The 24606-nt window shown below is 44.6% G+C and overlaps 1 protein-coding gene and 1 pseudogene across 1 annotated transcript; both read left to right on the top strand.

Moving 5' to 3' along the window:
• Positions 1-208: 208 nt before the first annotated feature.
• COG4 (component of oligomeric golgi complex 4) lies at positions 209-24343 on the top strand. The gene is made up of 19 exons (XM_019710185.2): positions 209-379; positions 2358-2440; positions 3116-3230; positions 4698-4872; positions 5768-5961; positions 8057-8162; positions 8670-8827; positions 9552-9610; positions 11503-11636; positions 13301-13419; positions 13974-14140; positions 14928-15093; positions 18876-18938; positions 21366-21482; positions 22104-22196; positions 22786-22869; positions 23064-23165; positions 23432-23560; positions 23780-24343. Exons 1-19 carry the CDS (start codon positions 209-211, stop codon positions 23912-23914), a joined length of 2370 nt encoding a protein of 789 aa, XP_019565744.2. The 3' UTR covers positions 23915-24343.
• Positions 6423-7121, top strand: LOC109433721 (small ribosomal subunit protein uS11; annotated as a pseudogene).
• Positions 24344-24606: the final 263 nt, after the last annotated feature.

Below are 24606 nucleotides of genomic sequence, written 5' to 3'. Positions count from 1 at the left end.
ATATACGTAGTTTTTTAGTGCATTGGTCTTGCATCCTCGCCGCATTGAAAATTATTTGAATATATGACAGTCACTTTTTCCAGGAGAATAGAAAATGAATAGACTTTTTGAAGACTTTTTAAAAATAAGTTCATTGGGCACTTCCGTGGGCAGCCTCCAGAGCCCACGTGCCAACGATGTGGGGGCCTTGCGGGGCCGGAAGCACGGAATGGGAACCAAGATGGCGGACCTCGAGTCCCCTCTGAAGCTGTTAGGCGTTCCTCCGCCGCCGGGTGGGGTAACCGGAGGCCGCTGCTCCGAAATCTCCACCGAACTCATTCGCTCCCTGACGGAGCTGCAGGAGCTGGAGGCTGTGTACGAACGGCTCTGCGGCGAGGAGGTGGGATGGCTGAACCTCTTTTTCCAGGAGCATCCACGGGCAGTGGGCGTAGGAGCTGTCAGTCGGGAAATCCGGGCTGTGGGAAGCCCTGTCCTTGCCAAGAGAAACAAAAAAGCATCCATTTGAGGAGTGTGGTTAAGTGTATCTCTTCGGACTTGTCATCTCTCTTCACTCAAACTGATGCCCCCAAGTTTTCCGTCTTATGTGGGCGATCAGCCCCACCCCCTTTTGACTTCCTTGGCTCTTGTGTCTCCGCGAGAGTCAAGTTGGATTGAGAGTATACGCCAACTCGCTTGGTTCTCAAAACAACTACAAAGGCTCTCTTGCATTGGCTTAGCAATTTAAAAGTTATGAAACGCTTTCACCCCGTTATCTCATGTAAGCGGGTAGTCTGCAAATAAAGGTGAAGCGTTTATCACTTCCTCTTGCAGGGAATGATTTGGGGGTGTAGTTTTAGTGTTTCGGTTAAATGCAGAGCTTTGTAGAAGCTTGAGGTGTAAAGACACAGGCACAACTGTCTAATCTTGGGCGGGTAACGTCATCTTTAGTACCCCTGACATTGTGTCAGATGAGGAGTGTGGACTAGATTCTCGGAAGGATTCCTTTCAGCTCATAACATTTTGTCTCCTTTCTGCCTCCTTCACTTTTACGTGGCAATCTGATGCTGTTAATACATTTTGAATGTCAGTTGGGTTCCTTGCCGGTCAGAAGAAAGAAATCTAAGCCCTGAGCTAAAAGTTTAGTATCTCTTCCCTAAAACCAAGTATTTAAATAAGGTTGAGCACAGAAGACAGTTTCAGCCTGGAGAAGGGGAAATCATTGACATCGTTGAATGTTTTCAAATATTAACTTTAACCAGCTCTAGCAATTTCTGATACGTTTTTCAGTAAGATGTGCTTTATGAAATTCAGTACTCTTTTTTCTTTTTTTCCAAGTCAAGTTGTTGTTTCAATCTTAGTTGTGGAGGGCGCAGCCCAGCTCCAGGTCCAGTTGCCGTTGCTAGATGCGGGGGGCACAGCCCACCATCCCTTGCGGGAGTCAAACCGGCAACCTTGTGGTTGAGAGGACGCGCTCCAACCAACTGAGCCGTCCAGGAGCTCAGTGGCAGCTCAGCTCAGGTGCCATGTTCAATCTTAGTTGCAGGGGGCGAAGCCCCCGAGGACTTGAACCGGCAACCTTGTGGTTGAGAGCCCACTGGCCCATGTGGGAATCGAACCGGCAGCCTTTGGAGTTAGGAGCATGGAGCTCCGACTGCCTGAGTCACCACGCTGGCCCCTGAAATTCAGTACTCTTGACTTAACATACCTAAGCTTGCATTCAGTGAGTCAGTTGATACTCGGGGGAAAATTAAGTCGATCTTACAGACAGAACAATATTAGTTCTGTATTTGCATCTGACGACTATCAAGGTGAAGTTTTCCTCTGGATCCTTCTGGACTATTTTAAGATAAATGTATAGCTACTATTAATGACTGTTATTTGAACTATAAGCCACCCACTATGTTAAGCACTTGATGTTTGTTGTCTTGTTTGACTCACACAACAGTCCTTATAGGGTATGTATTACTATCCCTATTTTACAGATGAAGAAACTCAAGCATAAGAAATTTACATTAATTGAGGTAATGCAGTAAGTGGCTCCATTGAGATAGATACACTATAAAGAGACTTTTTATAACTGCCACTTTGGAAATTTCATTTGTTTAGCCATTATATTTTAAGTGCATTTCTGTATTAGGCATTGTGCTAATGATATTGAGTAAAGGTTTATTTCTTCTCTTTGTGGTGTTCATCTGCTAGATGAAGCTATACATAAGGAAACAATCATGCAATGTGATAAGTGCAAAAATTAAGTATTGTTTGTTAATGTCTTAGTGGAAGGAAAGAAGACATTTGAAATGGGATTCACCCCTCAGCCAAGTGGTTGGGTTAGATAACTCTTCTGACCATTCTGATGATAGGATGTTTCTCTGTTTCAGAAAGTGGTGGAAAGAGAGTTGGATGCTCTTTTGGAACAGCAAAACACTATTGAAAGTAAAATGGTCAGTCTCCACCGAATGGGGTGAGTCTGTTCATCTCAGCAAAGCTATTGTAAATTCCAACAGCATCCACTGGATAAGTTACTATTTTCCCTAACTTACTGTGATAAAATGCCAGTTGAGTTTGAAACAAGGTAACGGTGCGTTACCTCATGTTAAGGTATAGTTAAGTGGTTTTCGGAGTGTTCTGGACCACTTTGAAACTTGTTGGAAATGCAAATTCTAGGGCCCCACCCCAAACCTGCTGAATCAGAAACGGAATGGGAGTTCAGGAATCTGTATTTTAATAACATGCCAAGTAGTTCGGGTGCATGGCTCAAGTTTGAGAACTACTGTTTTTATAGATTTTGTGTATTTGCTAGTCATAAAAATTGCTCTTTCATCTCATCATTCTCTCAGATTATCTATGAGTACATTTTATGCTCACTTAGCAATTGAAAGAATCTGTTCTCTAATTCTTTGACAGTACCTATTTAGGGGTATCTTTAGTAGTTATAGAAATTACTTTTTATTAAATATAGGCCTGCGTTTACAGTAAAACACTCTTGAAAAAAAACTGTTAATAGGGTGACCCAAGCTAAGAATTGTGGGGAGATACAAAAGAATTAAAAGACATAGTCTCCATCTGCAAAAAAAACTTTTCCATCTCTTACTCCTACCCCAATGGATATATGTGTGCTGACAATGTGTATCTTTAGTCCCAACTTGCAGTTGATTGAAGGAGATGCAAAGCAGCTAGCTGGAATGATCACCTTTACCTGCAACCTAGCTGAGAATGTGTCCAGTAAAGTCCGTCAGCTTGACCTAGCCAAGGTAATCCCATTATGCTGTTGATGTTTGAGTCACTAGAGGGCAGTAGAAAAGCCACCATATTAGAAATTAGAGTAGCACCATCTAATAGAAATCTAACGCAAGATTCCAAAACTAGACAAATATATCACAAGAAAAGAAAACTCTAGGCCAAGAGCTCTTATGAATATAGACATAAAAGTTTTCAACAACACTAGCAAACTGAATCCAGCAACATATAAAAAGACTATACTATGAGTAAATGGGATTTATCCCAGGAATGCAAGATTGGTTTCACATCTGAAAAATAAATTACTATGATAAACCATATCAGTAGAATAAAGGACAAAAACCACATGATTATCTCATAGACTCAAGAAAAATATTTGACAAAATTTAACACCCTTTATAAAGACACTCAACAAACTTGGAATAGAAAGGAACTTCCTCAAACTGATAAAGGGCATCTATGAAAAACCCATAGCTAACATACTTATTGGTGAAAAGACTGCTTGCTTTCCCCTGAGATCAGACCAAAACAAAGATGTCAGCTCTTGCCACTTCAACATTGTACTCGAGATTCTAACCAGGGCAATTAGGAAAGAAAATGAAATAAAAATCAGTCAGATTGGAAAAGAAGACATTTAATACCAACCAACCACATATGTAATTTAAAAATTTTTGGTAGCCATTTTTAAAAAGTAAGGTGAAAATAATTTTTGAAATATGCTGTTGAACTCATTGTATCCAAGATACAATTTAAACATGTAATTACTATAAAATGGTATTGAGATATTTTATCTTCTTTGTTTTTGTACTAAATCTTTGAAATCCAGTGTGTGTTTTATACATAAACAACTTAATTTGGACAAGCCACATTTCAAGTTCTCAGTAGCCATAGGTGGCTAGTGGCAACTATACTGAGCAAAGTAGCACAGAGTCTAGGCTCTTGGACAAGTCAGTCCCAACCTTGGTTTGTCCTGTGAAAAATCATAACTTTTCCCAATCAATTTGTTCAAATTCTGCAAAACAACTTATCCACAAAACACTAAGCTACACAGCCACCAACGCACATATTAAAGGATTTTTTAAATGTTCTTGCTTATTTTAAAAGAAAAATACTTTCCACATATTTCAATTACTTTATAACTTGGTTTACAATGTCACACTTCCAAAATGTCAAATACATTCTGATGCTGTTATAAATTTTACAATATAAGCCAAATACAAATATGGATTATCCTTGTTCTTGCTTCCATGAAAATGAATGACCTGGTCACATAAATAAAATTGCTTGATACCTACCTGTCAGAGGTATTGATCATCATCAAAACAGTTTTGTGAGTGGTAGTGGTGCTGTTGTTGAGTTCACTAGTGAGAGCTGAAAAGGCCCTATGGTTAACCAGATTCAGTCCCTGAATCTCCCTACCTTCTGGAGAGATGTTTGTGAAAGAATAGGACATGCTTTCTGAGCACCAAGTGTTTTTGCAGAACCGCCTCTATCAAGCCATTCAGAGAGCCGACGACATCTTGGACCTGAAGTTCTGTATGGATGGAGTTCAGACAGCCTTGAGAAATGAAGATTATGAGCAGGCCGCAGCCCACATTCATCGCTACTTGTGCCTGGACAAGTCAGTCATTGAGCTCAGCCGACAGGGCAAAGAAGGTCGACATCCCAAACTGTTGATTTCTAGTTTAGTTACAAGCATCTATAATCTGAACTAGGCACACTCAACCAGGAAAAGGGATCTGTTATTAGGAATATCCTTGTCTGACAATAGATCCTATATAGGTCCTAGAGCATCCTGGGCCAGTGTTGTTATTTCCATTTTATAGAAAAGGAAACAATCTAGATTTGCTGTTCTCTGGCCAGTGGGTTCTTTCTACCTGACTATATTGCCTACTTCAAAACTTAAATTCTTAGCCTGGTATTCTGGGCCTTCCATGATCTCAACTCACCCTTTCTAGCCTTATTTCTTTCTAGCCTTATTTCATGCTATTCACTGATGCATTATTCATTGTGCAAATTAGTTCATCTATATGCCAGGGGATATACAGTTGACCCTTAAACAACATGGGGGTTGGGGCGCTGATCTCCTGCACAGCATGTAACTGTGCTACTATTTAAAATACTCTGCAAATAACTCTTTTTATCTTTCGGTTTCTATCCCTTTGTTCATTTCATCCCCTTTGCCTGGAATGTATGTTCTTCCTATTCAAGTATCAGAATCCTGCCCATCTTTGAGAGCTGGGATGTCATATTCTCTAGGAAGTCTTTTCTGATTACTTCAACCACAAATGAGACTTGTGGGCACTTTTATTATGACACTTATACACTGAATTTTATTATAGTTATTTGTGCACAGAGCTTATCTCTTTCCCTTGATTATAACTTCTGTGACAGTAGTGATCACAGCTGATGGATCGTTTAATCATCCATATTGCTAGTACAGTATCTTGCACACAGTAAATGCTTAATACATATCTTATGAAATAAAAGTGGTACACAGACTAAGTGGCATAAATCTGACATTAATTTTCACTTTTTCCCCTTTGCACAGGGAGCATGATTGATGCCAACCTGAAATTGCTGCAGGAAGCTGAACAGCGTCTCAAAGCCATTGTAACGGAGAAGTTTGCTGTGGCCACTAAGGAAGAGGATCTGCCCCAAGTAGAGCGTTTCTTCAAGATCTTCCCACTGCTGGGTTTGCATGAGGAGGGATTAAGCAAATTCTCAGAATACCTGTGCAAGCAGGTATGGCCCCTGATTGCTTGGCAAGATAATGGTGTGGTTTTCTGCCTGCAGGTTAGAGCATTGAATAGATGCAATGTCTTTGAATACTTTCTCACCTCTGGATTTGACTCCCCTTTCCTGTTCTTGCTATAGCCTGGCAGGACTGAATACATGCATTCAGTCATCATTTATCTATTTATTGCCAGTCTACTGTGTACCAGGCTTGGCCTAGACATGTGCTGGTGCACGTTTATTTTCAACAGACCAAGTGAAAGTATAGGAAAAACTAAAATGTAAATTCTCTGACAAGTTGACTTACCCTGTTCAAACTGTCAGTCAGGAACTGGCTTCTTTTAAGAGCTTTCAAAGTCGTTGGTGAGTAGTTCTAAGACTTTATCACCAGGTAGGTAGCGGTCCTAGGGGGGACAATCAGATGGCATCCTGCAGCAGAGGGGCCCAGTGGGGCCGGGGTTATGGGACTGGGGTCTTTCCGTGGAAGCTGAACCAGGTCCTGGGCGAGAAGAACACAGCGGCTGACCCAAGATGCAGGTTTTCACCTTGTCTTGGGAGGTAGCTGTCTTCAACCAGGCAGGAGCCTGTGAAGTGGGGAAATGGCACCTTGCAAGGAAAAGGAAAAGAAGGAAGAACAGGTTATCAGCCTCGGACCTCAGGTGGCTGAAGGAGAAAGTATATTTGGTGTCTGCCACATCTTTGCATCCTTCAGTGACACTTTTGTCCATGTCACCGATGGTTCTGGCAAGGAAACCACCTGCCATGTAACTAGTAGGATGGAGGTAAAGGATGACTGAGATGAGTCCTCTCCATATACTGCCATGTTGACTGCCGAGGATGTGGTCCAGAGGTGCAAGGAACTGGGCATCACTGCCCTCCACATCAAACTCCAGGCCACAGGAGGAAATAGGACCAAGACCCCGGGACCAGGGGTCCAGTCAGCTCTTAGAGCCCTTGCCCACTCGGGAATGAAGATCAGATGGATTGAGGATGTCACCCCCCCCCCCATCCCCTCCCACAGCACCCGCAGGAAGGGGGATTGCCATCTCTGAACAGGACTCTTCAAATTATTGCTTTCTGTTAATAAATTGCCTTTGTGTGCACTTAAAAAAAAAAAAAAGGGCTTCATAACCAGGTTTGAGTCTCAAAATAAGCTACAATGAGAAGAAGCAGACAAGATCACTTAAGGTTAAATCTTGAAAAAGAAACAGGCTCCAGTTAAAGTCTCAGCCCTCTTCCCCTACCTCAAATGAAGAGAAGCAAATCCCAGCAGGCATGTGTGCAGAAAGTTGTTGTTTTTTTAACTATATGTCAGAGTGCATCCTGCCCCCCCATCCCACAAATTCTCTATAATGGAACACTATTCTGCCATTAAGAAAAATGAGAGTTTCATGTGTGCTGACATATTTCAATCTCAAACGTGGTTTAAGTTAAACAACAGTATGCTACCGTTCCTGTTTGAGAGACATGGCAGCACACATGTATGCTTGTACAGGCACAGGATATTTTTAGAAGGGTTAACAGTGATCACTCTGAAGAGGGGGATTAGGAGATAAAGAGAGATAAGAACCGCTTTTCACCACTCCTTTGTTCCTTTGGAACGTTTGAGACTTTGTCTAAAAAATTAAATTTAAAATAATATTCAACTGTTTTATGGTACTTTTTTTTAATCAGTGCTTTGTCTTCTGGGACCTTGAAATGGCTTCTACTTTTAATCCCTTGAAAGTCCCTTCAGCGGTGCCCAGATTCCTTGTCCTTCTCAATAAGACACCACTAATGCTCCCCCTTTGAATTACACTTTGAGACGGTTATTGAAATTGGGGATTCTCCCTGGGCTAATGGCAGTACATATTTTCACAGAAAAGAAAAACATTATTTATAACTCTAAATAGAACAAGAGCTTCCACTGCGTTCAAGTTCCTTGTCCTGCCTGCAGCTCACACAACCCAGAGCCCCCAGGGGAGAGTCCTCTGTGCTGCCTAGGCTTTCAAACATCAAGGCAAACATGGGAAAAAGAAAGCCAATGGGAAATCTTTCTGGAAAACTGAGGCTGGCCTTTGATCTGAGAAATGTATCTGGATTTTCTCTTTTTTTCTTTTTTTAGGTGGCCAGTAAAGCTGAGGAGAATCTGCTATTGGTACTAGAGACAGACATGAGTGATCGAAGAGCTGCAGTCATCTTTGCAGATACACTCACTCTCCTGTTTGAAGGCAAGCCTCTTTCTCCACTCTAGGGAGACTGGAGGCGTTATCCTACCTAACACCTGCATCCTAGTTTGTCTTCTCTCTCCGCTAGTCTGGTGCCTTTAATCCTCTAGTTTACTGTATACTGATGTTTTGGAGAATTAACTTCTCAATTCAGTATCTGATTAGCAAAGATTTGTTTGATCCTCCCTAACCCTTAAGACCAAACTCTTAAGAGTAAATTTAACCCTAAAATAAATTGCTGGAAGACAATGATGCTGATTTTTAAAGATGCTCCTCTAGAAATTATCAATATAACTTATGAAATGCCAGTATATCAAACACTGTTCATATTTAACAGACAAATTTGCTTAGCAACTTCCAGCACTGACAAGAACCATTTGTACTCGTTTTGGGAGGTGAAACAATAAAAAAGGGTTGAATTAGGCCTTGGGTCAGTCCTGGCTGGAAGAAAGAAATTTATTTTGTGGGAAGAATATTTGGAATCCAACTCTCTCATTTTCTCCTTTCTAGGTATAGCCCGCATTGTGGAAACCCACCAGCCAATAGTGGAGACCTATTATGGTCTAGGGAGACTTTATACCCTCATAAAATATCTGCAGGTGGAATGTGACAGACAGGTGGAGAAAATAGTAGACAAGTTCATCAAGCAGAGGAACTACCACCAGCAGGTGAGCAGAGGAAGCTACAAGTAGTTTGGGAGCAGCATTAGCCAGGGACACTGAAGAATAAACCGGGGAAAGAAAAAGAAAAAAGCTGAAGACAGGAGAAAAATAAATGCCAGCTGCAGACTGGCCTGCATCTTGGCCCATCGTCAGCTTACTTTGGACTTGAGGTGTTGTCAGGATGATGATGGTCTCAGTGCAAGATTGAGAAGGAACTGGCCAGGGCTTCCGGAAAGGAGCACGACAGAAATGTTCAACTAGTGCTCTATCACAGGATGTGCGCCTGTGCCTTCTGGTGATATAGTGAGCATTTTATTTGTGAAGATCCTGTTAAGTGTTGAGTTATATGTTTCACATTTCTTAGTTCCTTAAGTGCTAAAGGTAATGTTTGCTTTTTTAGAACTTTATTTCTCCATTCTTTTGAGTAGAGAAAGTAAGAACAGGACTTAGAAATAGAAGTAACCCTACAGTAACTAGGGGACTACACAGGAGTCCCTTGGAAGACCATGAGCAACCCTTTTTGGTTGTTTCCCCTCCCAATAATAGAGGTGAGCCTTAGCATATAAAGCAAAAGTGAGTCTGGCTCATCATCCTGAAAACCTACTTTTGGCTTGCCTGTTAAGCAAACTAAACCTAAACATTCACGTGTGCCAGAAATGTGGAGTGTCCAGCAAGAGACAGATAGAAAGAGGGTGGGGACGAGCATTCTCACTTCTGTGGTGTATTGCAGTTCCGGCACGTCCAGAACAACTTGATGAGAAATTCTGCAACAGAAAAAATAGAACCAAGGTAATCCTCTTTTCTTCAGCCCTTAGTAGTTTGAATTGGCAATACATATCATTCTAATATTTGTTACAATGTGGTCTATGTTTTTAAAACATTTTTATCTATAACTCTTGTTTTTTTCTAATGGAATGTGGTTTGTAAAGAATGATTACCAATACTTTTAAAGCTGCCAAAGTGACTTTCCTCCTCTCCGTCTCCCAAAGGTGAAATCCCAAAATTTTAAGCTTTTACTTTTTCTAGTAAAAATAATATGTGCTTGTTAAAAGAAAACCCAAACGTTATAAAAATGTATTCATTCAATCAGCAAATTTTTACTGAGTACATATTGCATGTCAGGCACTGGTCCCTGGCGCTGGGAATGTAGCAGCAAGCAAAGTGAGCAGAACAGACCTAATTCTTTGTGACATCTCTGGTCTATAAAATAGATGATAATATCTAACACATACATAGGATTTACTATATGCCAGACATTGTTCTAAGCACTTAACAAATATTAAATCATTTCATCCAGGATTTTTGGGCCTCTGTACTATTGGCATTTTGGCTGGATAATTCTTTGTTATGGAGGACATCCTGTGCACTGTAGGATGTTTAGCAGCATCCCGGCCTCTACCCACTAGGTGCTGGTAACACCCTCCAGTTGTGACAACGAAAAACGTCTCCAGACATTGCCAAATGTTCCCTGGAGGGTAAAATCACCCTCAGTGGAGGATCACTGATTTAATCCATAAACATTTTTTACAGATGAGGAAACTGAAGCCTAGACAGATTAGGTGACTTGCCCAAGGTCACACAGCTAGAAAGCGGCAGAGCCAAGAAAAGAATCCAAGCAGACTGACTCTAGAGTTCATGCTGTTAACCACTATGATATGCAGAATGTAGGGTACAGAAGAACATGTAATAGAGGGATATAGCATAAGCTAATGAAGTTCAAGGAAAAATTTCTGAGGAAATGACCATAGATTTGAGACCTTAAGAGTAAGAACAGGTGAAGGGTGTTCCAGGTAGAGTGGGAAAAGCAGGTGCAAAGGCCCTGTTTGAACAACAGAGAAAAGGCCAGCGTGGTTGAAGTGCAAAGAGTTGGGGAGAGCCTGATATGAGTCTGAACAGGTTGTTACAGTCAGGCCCTGTCGGGTCTTATATCCTAAAAGCTATGGAAATCTTGATTATGATATGACCAGATTTATGTTTTGAAAAGATCTCTTGGACTTCACTGTGGAAAATTAGTTAATTTGTGTATATAAACTGAAATAGGGGTTCAACTTCACTTTTTTAATGTGGATATCAGTTATCCTAGCACAATTTGTTGAAAAGACTGTTCTTTGCCTATTCAGTTGTCTTAGTACTCTTCACAGAAATCAGTTGACCATAAGTGTGAAGATTTCTGGACTCTCAATTAATCGATAGGTCTATCTTTATACCAGTACACACTGTTTTGATTGCTGTGGTAAGTTTTAAAATTGGAAACTATGAGTCCTCCAACTTGTTTTTTTTAAAGATTGTTTTGGCTATTCATCTGGATAGATGAATGGGTGTAGGACAGTTTAATGGTGTATCCCAAAAATCCCACCACAGCTAAATAAGAGGTTGGGGAGGTGTGTTTTCTTTCACATAAAGCATCAATAATTTTTACTCAAACTGCTAACAAAAACACACCTCCCAATCTCTTATTTAGCCCTGGCAGGATTGTAGGAGGTGAATGATTCGGGTGAAACATGTAAATGAAGTATTTGGTTGACTGCTGTCTCTGATTACAATTGGGTCAGCAGAACCAGGGTGACCATCTGAGAGAGACCTTCCGGATCCAGTGGAGAGGGGGAGTTTGGGATTGTACCTCTTACATCTGAGGGAATCCATTGTCCTCCTGCTTATTTCTTCTGCTCCATGTGTCTCAGGGAACTGGACCCCATCTTGACTGAGGTCACCCTGATGAATGCCCGCAGTGAGTTGTACTTACGCTTCCTCAGGAAGAGGATCAGCTCTGATTTTGAGGTGGGGGACTCTATGGCCTCAGAAGAAGTAAAGCAAGGTAAAAGGAGTTTCCCATATTGTCTAGCAGGGCTGGGCTGTAGTTGGCACTGTTAGTTCATAGTAAAGCCACAGAACTCTTAATAAGGAAATAACGGGGGCTTATTAGCATCTGGGGGTCTATGGTCAAATTGACTCCCAGGGGGAAATCTAGACTTAACCGAATTTGAGGATTGGACGGAGGCTTTGAGGCCATCTAATCATTTTACAGACAAGGAAGGCTAATGCCTAAAATGATTAAATTGTTTTCCTCTGCTCTTTTTGGCATACCATGCTTCCTTACCACCTGTAGATTAGGGACTGGTGTTTAAGTAAGTTATATGTGCACATGATGGATGGATGGATGGATGGATGGATGGATGGATGGATGGATGGATGGAAAGATAGAGAGGGAATGAGAGAGAGAGGGAAAGGAAGGGAGGGAGAGAGAGAGAAAATATACATAACTTCCAGGGAACTTTTCAGAGTGATGGGAATATTCTAAGCTCAATTGTAGCAATTATTGCAAAACTATAAAGTTACTAAAGAAATCGAATTAAATGGGTTAATTTTATGGTCCATAAATTACACTTCAATATAGTGAGAAAAGAATATACAGTATAAAGAAACAGTATACAGAAAGTATATAGTGTAAAGAAAGTCTTTCACCCCCTCTCTCAGTCTCCAAGTTCTTTCAGTCACAATTTTTGAAGGGATAAATACATTGGAATAAGTACCACAGTCCTATTTCATTTACAGACTTACTCTCCAAGTTTTTAAGGGGACCATTTAATTCCTGCTGAGCAAGTATTGCAGAATTCTCTGAACTGGAGACTTAAGACCAATCCAGCATCAGTGTCATTCTGCATGGCTTGTGCCAATAATACATGGCAGGGGAATTGGTTATAGGGCCCAGATGGCATTGCTTTGAGTTGGTATTTAAAGGAGGATGTATGTTTATTTGGAGTTTGACGCTCGTTGCTATTAATAACTGTTACTGTCCAATACAGTAGCCACCAGCCACATGTAACTATTTAAATGTAATTAAAATTTAATTAAATAAAATTAAAAATTCAGTTCCTCATTCACATTAGCCACATTTTAATTGCTCAGTAGTAGCTGTTAGACAACACATGTTAGACAACACAAATATAAAACACTTCCATCATCACAGAAAATTCTGTTGGACAGCACTGATTTAGAGAATGAAATGTATTATACCTAATACATTTCAATCTTTGCTCTGGAAACTTACATCTTTTGAGTCTTACTAATTAATTCTAAGGAAATAATGGAAAAGTAAAAAGTTATTTGTACTATAATCTCCAATTACTGTGATCTCCAGTTAGCTCTAATAATGGCAAAACATTTGGAAAGAACCCAGGTGTATAAAAATAGGAGAGTAGTTTTAAAAAATATAGACTGCCTGCCAGATAAAATGTCATACAGACATTAAAAAGAAATGAGCTAAAAAGAAGAAAAAAGAGGCTATATGGAAACACTGGAAATATTTATGATATAATTTTTTAAAGCACGATACAAAATTGTGTCTATACTGTGATTATAACCATGTAAATTATGCACAGATTTGAAATAAACACTAGAAAGAACCCTGAAAAAATGAAACAGGTTGATCTGTTTCTCTTGAGGCAGAAAAGTGAGTCTTCTTTCTTGGCTGTCCCCTAGAGCACCAGAAGTGTCTCGACAAACTCCTCAATAACTGCCTATTGAGCTGCACCATGCAGGAGCTGATTGGCTTGTACATTACCATGGAGGAGTATTTCATGAGGGAGACTGTCAATAAGGTAGGACAAAGCATGCTTCCCTTGGAAATGGGCTTCCTGTCCAAGAAACAGGCTGAAGCAAATGGCCGAGACATGTCGTGTTTCTTGGTCCTGCTTTGCGAATACCCTTGCATGCAGACTGAGTGGCACCACTTTGTATGGTTAGTTGCTACGCTTTGGAGTTGTCAGGCTCTTTATAGACATAGCTGGGACTTCTTTCCCAAGGATCAAAAAAGAACACCTCAGCTCCTCAGGGAGCCTTGCTTGTTCCCTGCCTCTTGGAGGTATGTGGGTGAGGAGTCTTGGGGAAGAAGTTCCTCTCCTGATGTCTTACATCCCAGGTAACAGTTGTCCTCACGGCAAAGACCCCCTATACTTACTTTTCTAATATAGTGATTGGTAGGAAAGTGAGCTATTTGAACAAGGAGGATCCATACCAAGCTGTGACCAAAATAAGCCATGTGGGGAAAAATATGGACAAGGTATAGAAAAGGAAGCAGAGGCAGGGCTTGTTCCAGAACCATCTCGAATATGCAGAACTGGGGCCCTCACTGGGTGCTTTGCCTTTTGGGTAGGCGGTGGCTATGGACACCTGTGAGAAGGGCCAGTTGACATCCAGCATGGTGGATGATGTCTTCTACATTGTTAAGAAGTGCATTGGGCGGGCTCTGTCCAGCTCCAGCATTGACTGTCTCTGTGCCATGATCAACCTCGCCACCACAGAGCTGGAGTCTGACTTCAGGTATGGTTGTCTCCCTTTCTCCTTTTTAGGAGGCAGAAAGGTCCTAATTGTGATTGATTCCTGAGGCCCGTTTGTTTCTTTTTGTCCTATGATAGAAGGTTCAGTTCTATACAGGATATAAGCTCTTATCCATAGCACAACATCCTTGGCTCCAGGCAGCTGTATGTACCACAGCCAGGTATCTTATGGGCCAAGTCTCTATTATCTGGACTGGATTAGAGGGATCATTGGCCCTCAGACCTAGGAAAGAGAACAAGCAGTTGAGATGAAGGCAGTAGTTGTAATACTAACAATCATAGTTACCATCGCTACAGGCCAGGCACTATGCTGATCTCCTGCTCTTACTCAGTCCTAGTAACAACCCTGTGATGTAGGAAATATTAGCTCTGGTTTGTGGATGAGGAAATTCCATCCCTTGTCAAAGATCCCACACCTCGTAAGTGGTGGGTATGGAATAGAGTCCCAAACTGACATCTCAAAACCCATTCTCTCAACTCTTACACAGCGCTGCCTTTCACTAAGCAGCACTGCTGTTTGTTGGAGTTCAGTGGTGATAACTGAAAGCATCAGAGGAGGTAGAGAACTAGCCAGTCTCCTCTGTGTGTTCTTGTCACAGCAGTACCCTTGAGGGGCCTAGCTGCCCAAGGTCTCCTCCAGTGGTCTCAAGGATTGGTGATTCCCCCAAAAGTGCTGCGGGGCAGGGTAGTGGGCCCCCTGGTCCCGCTGTCCTGACATCAGGTTGAGCACTGAGTCCCCATCAATCCCTGTATGCCGTTCTGCCCCCCAGGGACGTTCTGTGTAACAAGCTGCGGATGGGCTTCCCAGCCACCACCTTTCAGGACATCCAGCGGGGAGTGACAAGTGCCGTGAACATCATGCACAGCAGCCTTCAGCAGGGCAAATTTGACACAAAAGGCATTGAGAGCACTGACGAGGCCAAGCTGTCCTTCCTGGTACGTAGCCCCACCAGCTGGGAGCTGGGTGGGTTTATCTTGAGGGGTTAAATTATGATCTCTAAGCCACAGTATATAATCAGCCGTAAACTGGAGACTTTTTCTCCAGTGTCTATGTAGAAGGAAAACTCCTTTGAGGAAATCTCCTCCTCGGTGGTTCTGAGACCATTGCTTCCCCAGGGACCTACTTCTGAGGAGCCTGGGCCAGGACATGCACTGTTCCCTGCCTGGCAGTCTGGGCGTCTCATTTCCCCCCAGTACTTATTCCCAAGAGCACGACCCAGCTGCTCAGGAGCTCCACTGAGGATCAGCCTTGGCTTGCATCTGCCATGGAACCAACTGGAATATCCGCAGACTGCTCCTCTGAGGACAGTCCCCCAGCAGGGTGGGTGCTGATCCTTTCAACCTGCCAGGACTGCTTTTCTAGCACACTTCTTAGGGTTTCCACGTCCTCAGAAAGGTTACCTTATCAAAGCCCTTAGCTACCCAGAATGACAGATGTGATGAAGCAGTGAGTCTCCCCAGTTGTGTGACAACTGGCAAAGGAGAAGCACGGAAGGATGAAAGGATTTATACAAGGTAATGGGCAGTTTGTGATGAGCCAAAAAGGACACTGGTGAGTCCTGAGCTCGCAGTCAGGCCTCTGGCACTTGCTGTCGGCATGAGTGGGAACAGCACTGTCAGAGGTCATTCAGTTCCACACTTACATCGACCAGACTCAGTCTTGGCTCCTGAGGATCAGAGGCTGCAGGAAACATCCAGCAACAGAGCTCTCAACAAGCCACAGATGGGGTCTCTGAACACTCTGGCGTTGGGTGCAAAAAATATGTACATGTATTTTTTTCTGGAAGCGGTGCCCTTCGCTTTTCAGATTCTTAACTCCCAAAGAGCGCAGATCTGTCACTTTCTGAGACAGAAGCCTAAACACGCTAATATCTACCTTGTCCCGGTGCAGTAACTAGTCCTCAGACAGATCTGGCATGGAGGCTATTAGGCAGCCCTGCGCTCTTCTTGTCATAGGAAGTATTTTCCCTGGGCATGGTTTCTGTTGATCTGGGATGTCATGGTTGTTGCCAAAACAGGATCAGCTCCCGGTAACTGTTGCCTCTGAGTATGGAGCCTTTGGAGAACTTTGCTAGAATGTCCGGCAACCATGAGCATAGACTGACCTAAATTTTTCATTTTGTTTACATTCCATTTTATTTTGTGCAGAACTTATTTCATGCTTTCATTTCTCTGCTCAGAAACAACTCCTTGTTACTACCTACCACAGCAAAGCTAGACATCTTTTCCTGGTGGTTTGTTGAGGCCTTCTGACTCTGACCCATACTCTAGTCCTGTGTTCCACCATTTGGCTCCACAAGTCCCCATTAGGCTGACCACTGTGCATTCGTGCATTTGCCGCTCCCATTCAGGCAGTTTCATTGTGTGAGGGCCCAGAAGATAAGGCCAATAAGAAAGGTAACACTAAATGCTTGGTGACAGGTTTCTAGTTTTTCTGATGCCAAGTACTTATAATGTTATTGCTCCCATCATAGGGCCTATTTCCTATGTTACCTACATTCGTTGGTCTGTCAAGGTGAATTCCCCACAGGTGCCGGCCTATCACTGACCAGGAGCTGGGATAAGCCCAGTGAGTCCTTGCTTACAAGGCTGTCAATACAAGGAAACTTTGAAATCAATGCCATTTGAACCCAAATGCATTTTCCCCTCATGACAGATAATTCTTGGTGCCCTTAAATGCCTGGAAACATTTATGTCGTGGTCTTCATTCTTGAGCTGTCATGATAGTGTAGTTTTTTCCCTGGAAGCTTGTGATGCTGTGGCATGCTAATGAAAGGCGTTACGTCATCCATCCACAGTGGAAGCGGCCTTAGCACTGTCAGTAGCATGACCTTTTAGTATTGGCCGTAGGACACCAATGAGAGAAGCATTCTTGGGAAGGCAAGAGGGACATCCTAAGCTCAGTACCTGGGGTTCTGGGATTCTTCTTTTACCCTGAAATCCTGAAGCTCCTGACTCATCTCTTGAAAAGTGGTTCCTCCTTACCTCACCCCTGCCTCCTGGTCATGCCATCAGCACACCAGTTCGGAGGCCGTGTGATCCTTTCAAACTCCAGTTCCTCCCCCCCCCAGCCTCTCGGTTAGTATTCCCACATCCCAGCTGTGTACATGTGGCATTCCCCTGCTTTCAATAAGCTCAGTGCCACCCCATTGTCCACAGGACAGCTTAGCACCCAAGTCCTAGTCTGACGTCACCCACCTCTGCAGGTCCACCCCTTGTATATCCCTGCACTTGTCTGCACTGATTCTGCTGATCCCCAGATACATTTTGGGGTTTTCTGCCACGCTGCATTTGCTTATGTGATTTCTTTTCCATAAGACATTCATTCACTCATTCAACAAATATTTATTGACAAACTTCTATATATCAGGCACTGTTCTAGGTTCTAGAGCTGTACTGCTTAATATGTCGCTACTAGCCACAAGTGGCTATTTAAATTTAAATTTTAAAATCCAGTTCCTGAGTTGCACTAGCCACATTTCAGGTGCTCAATACCCATGCACAGCTAGAGTTCAGATTTAGAATATTGCCATCATGAAGAAAGTTCTGTTGGAGAGTGTTCTATAAGAGACACAACGGTGAAGAAGAAAGACTAGATCCCTGCCTTCATGGAATTGTCATTCTAGTGGGAGAGGCAGGCAAGGAACAAATAATACGTACGTACCATTAAGAAAAGATCAAACAGGACAGTGGGCTAGAGAGAGGCTAGGGGAATGGAAAAATGTACTCAACCTCATTGCCTGTCAGAGTTATATTCCAGCCTTTTAAGTTCAGCTCACTTAACAACTCTGCCATGGAACTTTCCTTGAATACCTCAGACTAAAACGTTTTTTCATTCCTCTAAATGGCCATCACTTAAGTCACATACTGCTTTTTATGATTGTTATTTCTGCACCTCACTTAAAAGTCAATTGAGTTATAAGAGAAGGAGCCCTTGGCCTACTACAGTGGGGAGGCCCGAATTCTAATCCTGGCTCTAGTTCTGTGGCCTGTCACTTTCTGAGTTTCTGTCCCTTTATCATGCTTTATTTTTCTTCATGGTATTTATCGTTACCTGATATTATATAGTATACATATTTATTATCTGACCTCTCTTCTGGAATGTGAACTCTATGAGGGGATGAATTTTGTCTGTTTTGTTAACTGCTTTCTCCCTGGTACCTAGAACAGTGCCTGACACGTAGCAGGCACTGGGTGAATATTTGCTGAATCCATTCCTGACTGACCTTGGTGAATCACTTCCCCCTCTGAGGAATTTCATTCCCACCTATGAGCAGCTGGCTTAATAATACTTGTTTTGCCGAGGATATTTGGCAGAGCAGGGAGATAATGGATGAGAAATGCCTCTGGGTGGCAGGCTCTGGGGAAGGACTTCTTTAATGAATGTCAGCCTTTGCATGACTGACCTGAACTTGGAGGTTTGAAGCCCCAGGACTTCTCCCAGAACTTTGTGCCTACACGTGGACAAAAAGACCTGAAACCTTGGGTCACTACTTCTGAGGCCAGGCTGGCTTTGCTGCCTTGTGTCAGGCACAGGACAAAGGGCAAGCCTGGGTCACTGTTCTGCACAGTCCGAGACCTGAGCGCCTTGCCTGGTGACAGTGCTGTGGGCGTTAGCCCTCATCTGAGCCTCAGGAGCGCAACAGTCAGACAGGTGGTGCTGGACAGAGTACACAGCACTGAGCAGGAAGTCACATTCTTCTTTCCTCATCTCCCAGGTGACTCTGAACAACGTGGAAATCTGCAGTGAAAACATCTCTACTCTGAAGAAGACGCTGGAGGTACAGAGGATTTTGCCTCTCAGTTGTCGGCCGCTGCTGTCCCCCTCCCCAGGCCTCAGTCTGAGAGGGAGCCCTGTATACGCATGCTGGTGGGGACTGTGGCATTCCCTGGCGTCGAGCTAGCTCTCTTTCAGAGTACTTGAAGGGATTGACTAGTGAAGCAAGCGGTATCTCTGCTCCAAGGCATCTCTGGACCAGAGTGACGAGCTCTAGCCCACGACTTGGAAGATCAGAATTCGAATTAGATTGTCTAGTACATACTTAGCATGTGACCTTAGACAAGTCCCTTAACTCTCAAAGCCTTAGTTCTCTCATCTATTGAACCCTACTTTGGGTTTCGTTGGGTGGCGTAATTAAAAAAAGAAAAGTTGAAAGCACTATAAAAATGATAAAGCCCTCTATAAATGTAAGACATTGAGATGAAATAGGGTCACCAAAGCCTGTACAAAGCCAGTTGCTATTACCACGTTTAGAGGAAGGCTGCATAGTATACTGAAATTGTTTGGACTTGGAAGTCAGATATCCCTGCGTTCAAATTTCCACTTGACCATTGACCAGTTGTGTGGCCTGAGGCACGTTCTGTACCTCCCTGAACCTCAGTTTCCTCATTTGTAAAACAGGAAGAATGGTATCTGCCCCATAGGGCGGTTGTGAGAATTGAACAAGGTAGTATAAAGCACCTGGTACGTGAGAGAGGCATGCAGTAGTAGTTAATCATTGTATTAACACTTACTAGTAACAGCATGGAGCGATCACTTTCTTAAGTGTTTAAAAATGAGGAGCGCAACTCTTTCCCACTCCCAAACTCTGCCTCTCAGAAAGGAGGCGGCCAGGGTCCTGCCTCCCTAGTGGGCACTTATGCCAAGGAGGCTGCTTTGGTGCAGAGGCACAGTGCTCAACATGCAGGCTGGTGGTGTCAGCTTTAGGGCTGGGCAGATGGAGGGGCCTGGGGAGCAGCACACAGGGAAGAGGGCCCAGCAGCTGATGGGGTTCCTGGGGATGGGGGTGTCAGAGCAGTAAAGGTAGGAGTTGACAGTAGTACTGTAAACTGGATTAGATTAGGAATTTAACCCCAAAAGGCCTTAGAATAGACTAAGAGTGATACCCCCAAAGTATTATACCAATAGCATAGTGTCTGTCGCATTGTATGTATTCAACAAGGTGACTGTCATTATTGTTTTTAAGGCATGGCATCTTTAATTCTATTCCTGACATTAATTCTATTCTTAACATTAGCCTATTGGAATTTGAAGTAAAATTTTGGGAAATGTTAGGAATTCAGAACTGAGCTGCTAGAATTAGCTAAAGGAAAGAAAAGAGGGATAGCAAAGAGCTAAAAACAATTCCCATAAATCCTACCCGCTTTAGATTTGCATTTCACGTGTGTTCTTCCTCAGCCCATCAGCAACCATCTGACATAGGCAGGTCATGTCCATTTTACAGATGAGGTTAAATGACTAAAGATAGTAAAGATTGGAGCTGCTGTAGGAACAGAGGACCTCTGCCTGCTAGATTAGTCCCTTTGCAACTCGCCCACACTGCTACTCCTGCTGTAGCCAGAACAGCACCGATTTTCTAAGGAGGCTCCCAGAAATGTGGGCAACAGGCAACCCAAACATGGTGAGCTTCAAGTGGCTCCCCCTGTGGAGTTCTCTTTCTCTACACCTGCGCTGTAGTGTGGGGATTAGGAACAGGCGCTCTAGAGCCAGAATACCCAGCTTGAATCCCAGCTCACACTTACTGCTGTGAGTCTCTACATAAGTTATTAATTTCTTTGTGCCCCAGTTTCCTCATCTGTACAATGGGGATAATAATAGTACCTACTTCAGAAGATAGGTACTTTAATAAAAAGAAAATACTTAAAACAAGGCCTGGCACATGGTAAGCACTTAAATCTTAGCTGTGATCATGACAATCTCCCTTGGGCTGCCAGGCCACAATATTTAAAAAGCAGAAACTATAACAATAGCTACTCTCCTTAGCACCGCCACATGCCAGGCACTGGGCCAAGCACTTGGTTCATCATCTCCCCCAACTCTCACACCTACCAGGGGAGCAGGGATTTGTGTTCCCATTTCATAGACAGGGAAATTAAAGTTCAGAAACTAAATCACTTGACAAGGTCACTCAGGATTGGAACCGAGGAATGTCTGACTCTAAAGGTAGGACAAAATGTCTGGCATTTGTGTTTCTTATTCACATCCCGACACTGGTACCCCCAGATTACAAAGGGGAAATGGGAGCCAAGTGGCTAGCCACCAGGACAGAATCCAGGTTTTCTGGGACCTAGCCAGGGCTCTTGCCTAGGGTCAGCCGTAGCTGCTCCCGGAGAAGGCTAGAGTAGGAGAAATGGCTAGTTGCATGTTGCCCTCCTCACTCTCCCATGGCCCATGCTCAGAAGCCTGAAAACTGGGTGTTCTCCCCTAGAGTGACTGCACCAAGCTGTTCAGCCAAGGCTTTGGAGGGGAGCAAGCCCAAGCCAAGTTTGACAGCTGTCTTTCTGACTTGGCTGCGGTGTCCAACAAATTCCGAGACCTCTTGCAGGTAAGCCCCAGGTTCAATGGCTGAATCCTGTGCCTGTGTGTTGCTCTGAAAAGATTGTTATTGATTTATCTTGGGCTCCATGTGTAAAGAAATAGGGAGGGGTGAGGGAGTAGCATAGCATGCAAGCCACTGAAGTGGTGCAAGTTCCTTGAGACGAAAGGCCCCATTGGTTTTGCAGGGGGCCTTGTCACGTTGGTTTTGCAGTCAGTTGTCACGTTGACAAGCTGGCCTTCTCGTCCTCTAAAATCTCCACTTGGTCCGCACAGTGCCAAGAGCCCTCAGAAAGGTGCTCCAAGGAAATGGAACCACGTGGTTACTCAGCCCTGTTACTTGGCCTTAGCCACAGGTACCAGGCACTCAGAAATCTCTTTGGACAGTTTACACACCAACCTCAAGACCTTATCTTTGGCCTGGACCTGACTCTGCACAGATCTAGAAAGGAACCAGTTGTTCCTGGCTTCTTTTATCAGCATGATCTGTTACACTTCAGACAGGGCCAGCAAATCGCCTCAGAGCTGGAAGAATGCCCTCTCAGTCGAGGGATGGATGGAGTGGGAGAAAGAGAAGGGATTGGGGGGGGTGCCTTTTGGGTCTGATGCGTCTCTGCCTTGTCCTTCCCAGGAAGGGCTGACAGAGCTGAACAACACAGCAGTCAAGCCGCAGGTGCAGCCTTGGATCAACAGCTTTCTGTCTGTCTCCCACAACATCGAGGAGGTCAGCCTGACCACAGTCAGCCATCAAGCCCAGGATTCACCTCCTTGTTCCCCCAGCGGAAAGGCAGTGGAGCCACCTGAAGACTAGACCATACACACTTCTCAGGCCCACTACCCTCACTCTCAAAGCCTAGCTTCCTCCCAGGAAACGGGTTGTTCCTGCAGTCACAGGGCTCAGAAAAACATCTAAAGGGAGTTTTGCCTTGACCTGATGGCGTCCTCCTTTATTGAGGCTCTTTTTGCCATATCTGTCATAGACTAAGCCTTTTTTCCCCCTAACTTAAGGATTCAATTCCTGTAGAACAGGAAATGCAAGCGGGAGTAAAATGTCAGGAGCTTTACCATATTGTTTGAGCCACTGCTACAGCAGCCCAGGCCCGTTTGCCAGTGGAAAGTGATGCAGAAGCAGTAGCAGAAGCACTGCCAGCAGCGTGTCCAAGCTGGTTTTAAGGGGGATGAGTCAGAAGCTACAGGGGGAAAAGGAGCTTTTCTCCTGTTTTCTTAGAGGGGTGGAAGTGGGATGGGGGTGAGTGGTACTTCTTGAAGAAGCCCCCAGTGACCCTAACAATAACCTTGCTTCCTAACAACAGGAAGAATTCAACGACTATGAGGCCAATGACCCCTGGGTACAACAGTTCATCCTTAACCTGGAGCAGCAAATGGCGGAGTTCAAGGTGAGCAGGAGCTCTAGGGACCAGCTCATGAAACCCACCTCTGCCCAAACCAGCAGCCTGCAGCTCATCACACTCTTGTGGGATCCCTAAAAGCCCTTCCAAGTCCCAGCCTGTAGAAACACTCCCCAATGGCCTCATGTAACTGTCCCTTCCCCGCGAAGACTCCATCACTGATGTCCAGCCTCTGTGTGCAGGCCGCCCTATCTCCAGTCATCTATGACAGTCTGACCAGCCTCATGACCAGCTTTGTTGCAGTCGAGTTGGAGAGAGTGGTGCTGAAATCCACCTTCAACCGGGTAAGGTGAAGGGAGCACGGGTCCCCAGCTCTGCTGTTTCTCGTCGGAGGAAGACAAGTCCCACCAACCCAGGGCTTGCATTCCCTCTGTCTGTTACCCCCAGGCCCAGTCCTGCCCTGGCTTCTGCAGCCTTGGAGCTGACTGGAGCCTCGGTACCATCTGAAACGCACATGGCCTTGCAGCGCAACACTGAAGAGAATTGGGGGCCAGTTCTGCTTGGCCAGAGGCCGGGCAATGAACAGTAACTGGGCTTGTGTTCCCTGCAGCTGGGAGGTCTGCAATTTGACAAGGAGCTGAGGTCACTCATTGCCTACCTTACCACGGTGACCACCTGGACCATCCGAGACAAGTTTGCCCGGCTCTCCCAGATGGCTACGATCCTCAATCTGGAGCGGGTATGCGGGGCTCCCTCAGCCTAGCCAGAGAAAGGTGTCTGGGAAGAGGCAGAGACAAAATGTGGATCCATGCCGCTGCTACAAAACCATGTCCCCGCCGGCAGCCCAGGCCTGCAGGCACCTTCTCCTTCCCGGGCACCGCTGCTCTACCTGGTGGAGCCCAAGGCCATCCCTCAGGATAGCCCCCTCCTTGCTGACTTGTCTCTGCTCTTCCCACAGGTGACTGAGATCCTAGACTACTGGGGCGCCAACTCTGGCCCGCTGACGTGGCGCCTCACGCCTGTTGAAGTACGCCAGGTGCTAGCTCTGCGCGTAGACTTCCGCAGTGAGGACATCAAGAGGCTGCGCCTGTAGCTGCCAGGGTGAGCCCATCCAGCCCATCACACACCATTCCCTGAGTGGCCACAGCCATGGACCTAGCAAGGCTGTCTGGTTTGGGGGCAGTTCTGACAGCGCAGACCATTCCACCATTGGCAGCAAGGAAACAAGGCCGCAACTAACTCCACTCTCTGCGCTCAGACCTAGCTGGGTGGTGTTTTGGGAGCAGCCTCTTCCCACCAAGAAAGATGGGTCCCCGGGGCTCCTAACTAGGTGGGGCAGTCAAGCCAGGCCAGCCTTCTGCATGGAGGTCATGCTCTTGTCCCCAGACACTGCAGCAAACAGACTGCTTCCTGGCCAGCCCTAAAGGACTTGGCTGCATCTGGGGACCTAGGGAATTAGGTTTACTCCAAGGAGAGGATGTGATGTTTATGTTCACCCTGATTAAATTACTCCTGGGAGAGATGTCAGTGTGTTGTTTCCAGGTCAGGGAGGGCTGGATGCTACAGGGCAAGACAGGTCCACTGGTGGCACTGAACTGTGAAGGCAAAATCTGAAGCCTGAAGCCTCAGCCGCCTCCCACACCCAGAATGATGCGCAGCTACTACCGGGATCCACATGATAGACAGCCCCTTATTCGATCCTGAGTCCTCATCCCCCCCTCCCCCCCGGCCCTCAGCACCAGAGGCTGGATCATCCCCAGGGCAGTTGGCCACAGTGCCAGGGGA

This window comes from Rhinolophus sinicus, linkage group LG11 (assembly GCF_036562045.2).
Source record: "Rhinolophus sinicus isolate RSC01 linkage group LG11, ASM3656204v1, whole genome shotgun sequence".
In the NCBI taxonomy this organism is placed as follows: domain Eukaryota; kingdom Metazoa; phylum Chordata; class Mammalia; order Chiroptera; family Rhinolophidae; genus Rhinolophus; species Rhinolophus sinicus.
Note: the sequence above shows the minus strand (reverse complement) of the source record. Positions and strands in the feature narration are given on the sequence as shown.